Genomic DNA, 10,273 nt, shown 5'->3' with positions numbered 1-10,273 from the left:
CTTAACGGCCATCCTGGAACTCCTCATCTTTGGTGCCTAGGGATATCTTAGGAGATGATTTAAGATTTTCAGTGACTCTGGTTCAGTGTTAGTCCCTTATGAAATATGGTGTCCTCATAGGATCCATACTTAAATACAACTTTCAAAGACATCTGTGATGGTTTGTATATCCTTGGACCAGGGAGTGGCACCATCTGAAGGTGTGGCCCAGCTAAATTAGATCCAGGCATGGTGGTACACACCTTTAATCCCATGAGACAAGCATGCTGATCTCTACATTCAAGGTCAATCTACAGAGCAAGAACCAGGATAGTCAAGCTTAGGCAGTGAAGGATTTAGAAAACATAAAGCTAGTGATAATGTAATAATACAAGGGGATCATGTTCTAGTTCCTGTAAGCAGCAGAACTCGGCAGCTTCAGCCATGTGCCTCTGGCTCTAGAGTTAAGAATGGAAGGAACTACTGGGAAAATTGATGCTGGTTAGCTGGAGCTAAGGGATTAGCGGTGATTAAGAAGAGACCAGCATCACTGAGGTGAAATCTTCTGGAAATTGTTTTCTGGGAGCACAAAGAAGCTGTGTTCCAGAGATAACCAAGGTTGCACCTCATGCTGCGGCTGGACTTGGTAATGTGTAAGAGTTACTCAGGTGGTACTGCTTGTGAAGGAATGAAGGGATAATGGAGAGAAGCTGAGGCTTAGCACTGTTAGAGGCCAGGGAAGGCCATTGGAGAAGGTGAAGCCTCAGCTGTAGTTGATGGCCCAGGACTGAAGGGGTCATGCAAATGATTTGAGGCTTGGCACCCTGAAGAGAGCCTATGAAAGGCTATTGGTGAAGCCTAGTTGGAGTGGAATATCCCAGTGTATTGGAGATGTCAGTACCATGGGATGATCACCAAGAACTGCAGCCATAGTGGAGTGGATCAACCTGAGCTTAGAGTGCTACAGAGGGCAGAGCTGGAAAAGTGATGCCAGCCCTTAGGAGGAGTCCAAAAGATCAAGTGGAATCCCAGACACTGAAACAAGAAGCTGTAACATTGAAATTGCCTTGGAGACTCAAAGATGTTAAAGATGCCAGAGCCATGGGACACATGCTGAGGAAAGCTGCTAACAGGGAGTGGAACCAGCCCAGGAGAAAGCAGTTTGTTGCAGTCAACAAAGATGAAAAAGGAGTGGAGATCTGAAGACCGCTTTGACATCAGCCATGGAGATGCAGAGTTTGGAGTTTGCCCAGCTGGTTTCCTGCCTTGCTTTGGAGATTACAGTTAATTAAATTGGATGAATCTCAGAACAGACCTTGAACTTTGGATTTTTAACATTGTTGTGACTGCTATAGACTATGAGGACTTTGAAAGTTGGACTAAATGCATTTTGCATTATGCTATGTTTAAGTGTGGCCCCCATAAACTCATGTTTTTGAACGAGTCTATGGGGACCAGGGAGTGGAATGTGATGGTTTGTATATCCTTGGACCAGGGAGTGGCACCATCTGAAGGTGTGGCCTGGTTGGAATGGGTGTGTCACTGTGGGTGTGGGTATAAGATCCTCACCCTAGTTGCCTGGAAGTCAGTCTTCCACTAGCAGCCTTTGGATGAAGACATAGAACTCTCAGCTCCTCCTGTGCCATGCCTGCCTGGATACTGCCATGCTTCCACCTTGATGATAATGGACTGAACCTCTGAACCTGTAAGCCAGCCCCAATTAAATGTTGTTTTTTATAAGACTTGCCTTGGTCATGGTGTCTGTTCACAGCAGTAAAACCCTAACTAAGACAACATCTAAGGATATGGCTGGATTCTGATTATCTGGGTCGTCTCTGAGGTTAGTACTCCCTTAGTATCACCCAGGCATCTGCTGCACTGACTATAAGCTACATACATAGATGTCATCACAGGCCAGCACACAACTTTATGCCAAAAAGACTCTGAAATATATTGTTCATAGTGGGCTGTCAGATTAGTCCTACTCATGTTCTACACTCTCAGAATGTAGGTTATGACAGCAATGCTTTCTCCTGGTATTTAGGAGTGGAATTGTGCCACCGACACTGTGACCCTCAGACTTCAGGAGAGCTGAGTGCTCTCCCCACCATCCAGTAGGTGCATACTGCACCAGTGTTCATAGCCATTAGAATCAGAACACAGCCAAACATCCCCAGGCCATGCCTGAGGAACACATCAGTAAGCCCCAGTGCTATGCAGAAGAGGGACAGCTGATAATGGTCCCAGACTTGTTCTTGGAGAGGTGCAGAGGGCAGGTAGCCTCAGGGTTTTCTGGTCTGGTCATTCCACATGTGGGGTTTACACGGGACTCTGGCACCCAACGTCATTACCACTGAGAGATGACAGTGGTGTAGAGTGGGGTTCCTTGTTATACCCGGGCAGGTGTGTGGCAGTGCAAGCATTCACTTGGTCAGCCACTGAGCCTGGCTCTTGCTGGGGTTGGAGCTGCAATGAGTGCATCCCACAATGAAACAAATGTGCTTAGCAGATGTCTAAATGCACAACAAACCTCATAGGCTGCCAGCCTCAGCATCCACCACCTGTCTTCCTGTAGCCACCTCAGCCTCATGCATCAATTACTAGGGAGATCTGTGGTGGCCTGCATAAGGATGCCCCCTACAGGCTTATATAGGTTTGAATGTTCAGACACCAGGAAGTAGCAATGTTTGAAAAGATTGGAAGGTTAGACCGGTTGGCCTTGTTGGAGGAACTGTCTCATTGGGAGTGAACTTTGAGGTTTCAAAAACTCACACTAGGCTCAGTCTCTGTCCCTCTGCTTGCCCATCAGGAAGTAACACACGCAGCTTCTGCTCCATCACCTGCCTGGATGCTGCTATGCTCCTCACCATGATGATAATGGACTCACCTCTGAAACTGTAAGCCAGCTCTAATGAAATGCTTTCTAAGAGTTGGATTAGGGGGCTGGAGAGGTGGCTCAGCGGTTAAGAGGACTAACTGCTCTTCCAGAGGTCCTGAGTTCAATTCCCAGCAGCCACATGGTAGTGGCAGTCCACAACAATCTGTAATGGGATCTGATCCCCTCCTCTGGTGTGTCTGAAGACAGCTACAGTGTACTCAAATACATAAAATAAATGAATCCTTTAAAAAAAAAAGATGAGAGCCAGGCAGTTGTGGCACACACCTTTAATCCCAGTACTCAGGAGGCAGAGGCAGGTGGATTTTTTTGAGTTCCAGGGCAGCAAAGGCTATATAGAAAAACTATTTAAAAAGGAAAAAAAAAAAAAAAAAGAGTTGGCTTGGTCTTGGTGTCTCTTCACAGCAACTCAACAGTAACTAAGACAGACTCCTTTAAGACTACACCAGGTCTTGCTTTCAGAGCATATCTTTGTGTAAGTGGGAGTGTTATTAAGGGCACTGGCATTGCAGACTCCTGTATCACAGATCTCAGAGCATCCACGCTATGAACTACAGATGCAGCACTCAGGCTACAGGCCCACTTGTGGCCACCCATCTCCAGACAGCATGGGCCCCCAAGCCTGCTTTGTGCTGTAGTTTTTATTGTTATTATTATTATTTATTATTATTATTATTCAAAAGTAAATGCTGGCAAAGGCATAGCACACCTTCATGCAGTCCTGGATGAAGGGAAACACCATGCTTGCCACAAAAGGACATGAGTTGGTTGCAAACATGACTGCATGCAGATGACAGCTGGAGATATATTTCTTACAACTTCCATCTTAGTTAAGCAACCAATCTTTCTTGAAAAAGAAATGTCTCCTCTGGGCTTCAGCCCCTTTCGGCTGCAGAGTCCATCAAGTCCTGGGAGGCTTCCCTAGGCCTTCCCTGTTAAGCAATGATCATGAGTCTGAGCTTTTCTGAAGGGTAACTCTGGAGCTCCACTCCTGAAGGGTAATTCTGGTCTGGCACTAGCAAATAGACCAGAAACAGAAACTTCAGTTTCTATAACTATGAAATAGGATTAACAATTGATAAGTTAGGGTTTGGGGAGGACTGAATGGTAGCAAGCATGCAATGACAGGCTTCAAACAGTGCCCACGAAGCAAGCACAATAGAAATCTGGCATGCTGGTATCATTGCAAATGGAAAATAAAAACAAGAGCAGTCATTGCCATAGAACACTCCCATTGGCCTAGTCTGGAACTCAGGGGTGACAATGAATTGTGAAATATGTGAAGAGGCTTTGGGTCAGTGAGAGCACCTGCCTGCTTCTGGGTGTCCCCTCACTCCAGGGGTCTGGAAGCTGCTGCAGCAGGTGGTCCCATGGAATCCGGCAGCTGAAGATGATGGCTAGAGCCCAGGCCTTCTTCCTTTGGCTGGAAGCAACGAAGTGCTCAGTAGGTGGGCAGTAACCCAGCTTCACGGGGACTTCTGAGGAAAACTGGATGAAATAGACAAGAGATCTGACCTTTCCCTCTGCATGAAGAGGCACTGTGGGGAACACAGCTTGAGCTCCAGCTGGCATGAGCCAGGCCAGCACAGAGCTGGGGGATATTGGGAGTCATGGCCTTGGGCACCTTTCCAGGGTGCACAGGCTTGTGGGAAGCAGAGAAAAGCCTGTCACAAACTGAGAGGGAACTGCTGGGAAGTGTGTACAAGTCACTCAGAGCTGCCTGGATGGCATTCTTTGCAGGGGCGTGTGGGGCATCCCCTGGGAAGTGTGTACAAGTCACTCAGAGCTGCCTGGACGGCATTCTTTGCAGGGGCGTGTGGGGCATCCCCTGGGAAGTGTGTACAAGTCACTCAGAGCTGCCTGGACTGTGGGGCGCCACCCCACATCGTCGCCATTATAAGATGGCGCCGACATCGCCTGCCTCTGGAGATGAACAAGTGATCCGCGCATGTGCTGGCATTAACCGTTCATGGTGCCAGGTGCCCGCCTGACAACGTCACCTCGGGTGACAAGAATTTGGCCTATAGGGAATCGCCACGTCCGAGGCGAGAGAAATCTCCTATTTAAGGGAGGCGGTTTTCGGGCTTGGGGTCTCCGCCTTGAGAAGCTGATGCTCTCCCTCTCAAGACGCATTAAAGCTTGCTACAGAAGGATCCTGTTTGTGTGCCGCGTTGTTTCTTGCTGGCAGGAAAATTAGCGCGGGACATTTGGTGCCGAAAAACCCGGGAATTGTGACCAGACCATCGTCAGCACCTTCGGAGACCCCTCGGCGACGGGGAGGGTTCAGAACTGTGGCTAGACTACGCATCGGAAAGGTATGCCTGAACATGAACTCTTTTCTTTAACTCTTTCCCAGGCATTGGGTTTGTCCGGATTGTGGTTTGGATTTCCAGAGGCCATTATCATCGTTATTTTAGCTCTTCTACTCTTCCTCCTGGCCAGTTATATCTGTGAACATAGGCGGTGGTGTTAACAAGTTTCCAACAGCATATCAGTCCGTTGTAGATAAGCGGCGTTGCACTCCATCGCGGCGCCAAATTAGTCTCTTGTAAATAAAAGAGCAGAAAGGCGAGCCGTACTTTCGGTTTCTCGCTGTTGCCGTAAGTCGGACGTAGATAAGCCGTGGGCCGCGCCAAGACATCTTTTTGATTCTAAAAGTGACTTAAGGCGGACGTAGATAAGCTGCGGTTACTTTTGACCCGTTATGGGGTCGTCACAGTCAATCCAAACATCACTTGAAAATCTCCTTAAGAAAAGAGACCTAAAGCTAGGGGACAAGGTTCTTAAGCACTTTGTTGAGGAGGTAGATAGAGTTGCCCCTTGGTATGCCGTTTCTGGCTCCTTGACCTTGGCCTCATGGAAAAAATTGGGGAAGGATCTTGATTTGTGCCCCGACTTACGTATGGGCACCAAAGCAGTTTGGAAGATGATCAAAAACTGCCTTGAGGATGAAACATGTGAGGAAGTCAGAAAAAAGGGACAAATAGCGTTGGAGACCGTTCAGGATGGCATGTCAGAATCTGAGCGTAGTGAGAGGATGGGTGCACGTGCACAAACTAGGAAGAGGATCCCAAAGAATAAAAGTGAAAAAGGACCTCCCAGGAAGCCTAAGAGGGCGGGAGAGAGGGGAACAAGCAGTATACCTGCCTCCCCACATGAGGAATCGGACTCCGAGGGAGTACCGATTTTTCAACCTATATCTAAGCCTGGGTTGTACCCAACCCAAGAGCTTGAAGCACTCAATATTCAAAGCTCTGAAGAGTCATCCGGAGCAGAGAGTGGGAGACTAGATACAGAGGAAGAGGAAGAACTTGATGAGGAAGCAACCAGATATGAGAGAGAGAGGTATTATCCTGATGAGAGGCCGTTAAATAAACGGACCTCTAAACCTGCCATTTCAACAAAACCTAATGCTTTACCCAGGAATCCCGTACAGACAGTTCCCTCTGCCCCACCACCTTATGAGATACGCCCTAAAGCTTTCTCATTGTTACCTGAAAAGGTGCATCGCAAGCTCAGGCTCGCTTACCCTGTCTATGAGCAAGATGGTGGGAGAGTATATGCTCCTGTTGATTATAACCAAATAAAGGAGCTTGCAGAATCAGTTAGAAAGTTTGGAGCAAATGCCAGTTTTACTCTAATGCAGTTAGATCGACTGGCATTAACCGCCCTGACGCCCAGTGACTGGCAAACAGTGGCGAAAGCTGTGCTACCAAGCATGGGACAATACATGGAATGGAAGGCCCTATGGCATGAGGCGGCACAGGCCCAGGCTAGGACTAATGCCGCAGCCCTGACCCCAGAGCAAAGAGACTGGACCTTTGAACTCCTTACAGGACAGGGTCCTTATGCAGCAGATCAGGTCAATTATCATTGGGGAGCTTATGCCCAAATATCCAGTACTGCTATACGAGCATGGAAATCACTCAACCGTAAAGGAGAAACTAGTAATCAGCTCACCAAGATTATACAGGGACCTCAGGAACCATTCTCAAACTATGTGGCCAGGATGATGGAGGTAGCAGGAAAGATTTTCGGGGATCCTGATTGTGCCGGACCCTTTATAGAGCAATTAATCTTTGAACAAGCCACTCAGGAGTGCAGAAGTGCAATAGCGCCGAGGAAAAACAAGGGATTGTCAGAATGGCTTAGAATATGTAGAGAGATTGGTGGACCGTTGAGTAACTCTGGGCTCGCCGCAGCCATTTTACAGGCACAAAGGCGACCTCCCCCTACGGGGGGCAGCAGTCGCACCTGCTTCAACTGTGGGAAATCAGGGCATCTCGCAAAAGATTGCCGGGCACCTAAGCAAAACCAGAGAACTCTTACCCTATGTTCCCGATGTGGAAAGGGTTACCATCCAGTCAGTCAATGCAGATCAACTAGAGACATTAAAGGCAACCTCCTCCCGCCTGCTATCCCTGTTAGACAGGAGCCAAAAAACGGGCCTGCGGGCCCCCGGCCCCGGGGCCCTCAAAAATACGGGACCCAATTCGCTGGGACCAGTCCCCTGAGCGAGGAGGCAGATCAAGCCAAGGCACAAGAATGGACTTGTGCGCCACCACCTCAATCTTATTAACACCTCAGATGGGGGTTCAACCTGTCCCTGCCATGCCCTTAGGGCCTCCCATACCGGACAACGCGGTGGGACTTATCATTGGCCGTGGTGCCCTTACCGCATGCGGACTAATAGTCCATCCAGGCATAACAGATAATCAACACATCCCAAATATGCAGATTCTATGCTCCAGCCCTCATGGTGTATTTTCTATTAAAAAAGGGGACAGGATTGCTCAGCTCCTCCTCCTCCCGCTGCTGGGAGAATTACCCAATCAAGATAAAAAACTTATGGGATCTTCAGAAATGGATTCGGCCTATTTGACATTGTCACTTGATTCGCGCCCGAAATTAATCCTTAACATAAATGGTAAAAATTTTGAGGGCATTCTTGACACCGGAGCTGATAAGAGTATTATTTCCACACATTGGTGGCCTAAAGCTTGGCCAGTGACAAAATCTTCTCATTCTTTACAAGGCCTGGGGTATCAATCCAGTCCAGACATTAGTACCAACCGGCTGGTCTGGACGTCACCAGAGGGTTTAAAAGGATGCTTTTCCCCCTACGTTCTACCCCTACCTGTAAATCTCTGGGGGAGAGATGTCATGACAGATTTAGGACTGACTCTGACCAATGATTATTCATTACGTCTTAGAGAAATGATGGAGAAAATGGGTTATCAAGAAGGCCAGGGTTTGGGACGCCATGAACAAGGCGAACCGCGCCCAATCTCACACAAGGCCAATAAGGACAGAGCAGGCCTGGGTTTTTCCTAGGCGCCACTGAGGCAGTACGACCTATACCATGGAAAACGGAGGATCCTGTGTGGGTTCCTCAGTGGCCGCTAACCTCCGAGAAATTGAGCATTGTAACACAAATTATTGCAGAACAACTAAAACTCGGCCATATTGAACCCTCTACTTCCCCCTGGAACACCCCCATATTTGTAATAAAGAAAAAGTCTGGCAAATGGCGTCTGTTACATGATTTAAGAGCTATAAATGGACAGATGTCCCTGTTAGGGCCTGTACAGAGAGGATTACCTATGCTGTCCGCCCTTCCTAAGGGCTGGAACATCCTCATTATAGACATCAGAGATTGCTTTTTTTCCATACCGTTACACCCTGCGGATAGACCTCGCTTTGCCTTTAGTGTCCCCTCTATCAATCATACAGAGCCAGATAAGAGGTATCAATGGAGAGTCTTGCCCCAAGGGATGGCCAATAGCCCTACTATCTGCCAACTGTATGTAGACCAAGCACTCGCCCCGATAAAGAGACAATTTCCACAAATAGTGTCTATCCATTACATGGATGACGTCCTGCTTTGCCATAAGAATCCATCTGTACTGCAACAGGTTTTTCCTGTGTTACAGAAAACATTAGAGCAATGGGGGCTACATATAGCCACTGAAAAGGTGCAATTGGCAGACTCTGGACAGTTTCTAGGTTCTTTTATACAGCCCAACATTATTAAGCCACAAAAAATAGAAATCAGGATGGATAATTTACATACTTTAAATGACTTTCAAAAATTGTTGGGAGATATCAATTGGCTTAGACCTTTTTTAAAAATCCCTTCAACAGAATTGAAACCCCTGTTTGATATCTTGGAAGGGGATTCTCATATCACCTCTCCTAGAAAATTGAATCCTTTGGCAGTGGAGGCACTTAATAAAGTAGAAAAAGCAATAAGTCAAGCGCAGCTTGTTAGAATAGATTATTCCAAGCCGGTTTTGTTATGTATCTTGGACACTCGAGGCTTACCAACTGCTGTCATTTGGCAAGAGGGGCCCCTATGCTGGGTTCATCCACAAGCCTCCCCTGCAAAGATTATCGATTGGTATCCGGCCGCAGTAGCACAATTAGCATTAAAGGGATTAAAAATGACAATCAAATACTTCGGCCTTGAACCTAATATCATTGTCATTCCCTATACCCCTAATCAAATACAGGTGTTAGCTGCTGCTTCTAATGATTGGTCCATTCTATGTGTCACATTTAGTGGAAAATTTGATAATCATTTTCCAAAGCACCCATTGTTACACTTTGCCCTGACCCATCCATTAGTTTTTCCCAAAGTAACAAGTCATTCCCCACTTAAAAATGGTCTTGTAATTTATACAGATGGCTCCAAAACCGGGCAAGGGGCCTATGTAGTTAATAACATTACCCATATCAGACAATATTCGGAGGTTTCCCCTCAAATTGTTGAGTGTTTGATAGTATTAGAAGTTTTACAGCAATTTGATTGCCCGCTCAATATTATTTCTGATTCCTTGTATGTGGTTAATGCAGTTCGCCTGCTAGAAACTGCGGGCCTAATAAAACCTTCTAGTAGGGTAGCACAAACCTTTGAACAGATTAGAAACCTTCTATTACAAAGAAAACATCCCTTTTATATCGTACATATGAGAGCCCATTCTGGACTCCCTGGCCCCATGACAGAGGGAAATGAGCTGGCAGATCAGGCTACGCGACTTGTGGCCACAGCACTATCCTCACCACTAGAGGCCGCCAAAAATTTTCATAGTAAGTTTCATGTTACCTCTGAAACACTTCGCCGGCGCTTCTCTTTAACAAGGAAAGAAGCCCGCGAGATAGTCACACAGTGCCAAAACTGTTGTCAGTTTCTGCCCACACCTCATTATGGTGTCAATCCGAGGGGACTCTCCCCCCTACAAGTTTGGCAGATGGATGTCACTCATATTGCATCTTTTGGTAAGACGCAATACGTTCATGTGTCTATTGACACTTGTTCTGGTATGTTATTTGCAACTCCACTTTCAGGAGAAAGGACATCTCATGTAATTCAACATTGCCTCGAGGCCTGGAGTGCCT

The 10,273-nt window shown here is 47.0% G+C and overlaps 1 protein-coding gene across 2 annotated transcripts in view; it reads right to left on the bottom strand.

The window, feature by feature from the left end:
* Nucleotides 1-3,578: 3,578 nt before the first annotated feature.
* Nucleotides 3,579-10,273, bottom strand: part of Wdr27 (WD repeat domain 27) — a 138,794-nt gene continuing 132,099 nt past the window's right edge. Inside the window, exons 26-27 of one of the 2 annotated variants that reach the window (XM_085833058.1) lie at nt 4,184-4,363; nt 3,579-3,890 (exon numbers count right to left, since the gene is read on the bottom strand). In XM_085833058.1, coding sequence (XP_085689184.1) covers nt 3,822-3,890; nt 4,184-4,363 — 249 coding nt within the window. In that variant the 3' untranslated portion in view covers nt 3,579-3,821. The remainder of the gene's footprint in view (nt 3,891-4,183; nt 4,364-10,273) is intronic. The other variant, XM_085833059.1, reaches the window with a different exon arrangement.

This window comes from Mus caroli, unplaced genomic scaffold, assembly GCF_978045245.1.
Source record: "Mus caroli unplaced genomic scaffold, Mus_caroli_1 scaffold_18, whole genome shotgun sequence".
Classification (NCBI taxonomy): Eukaryota; Metazoa; Chordata; class Mammalia; order Rodentia; family Muridae; genus Mus; species Mus caroli.
This window is presented reverse-complemented; position numbering and strand designations above follow the sequence as displayed.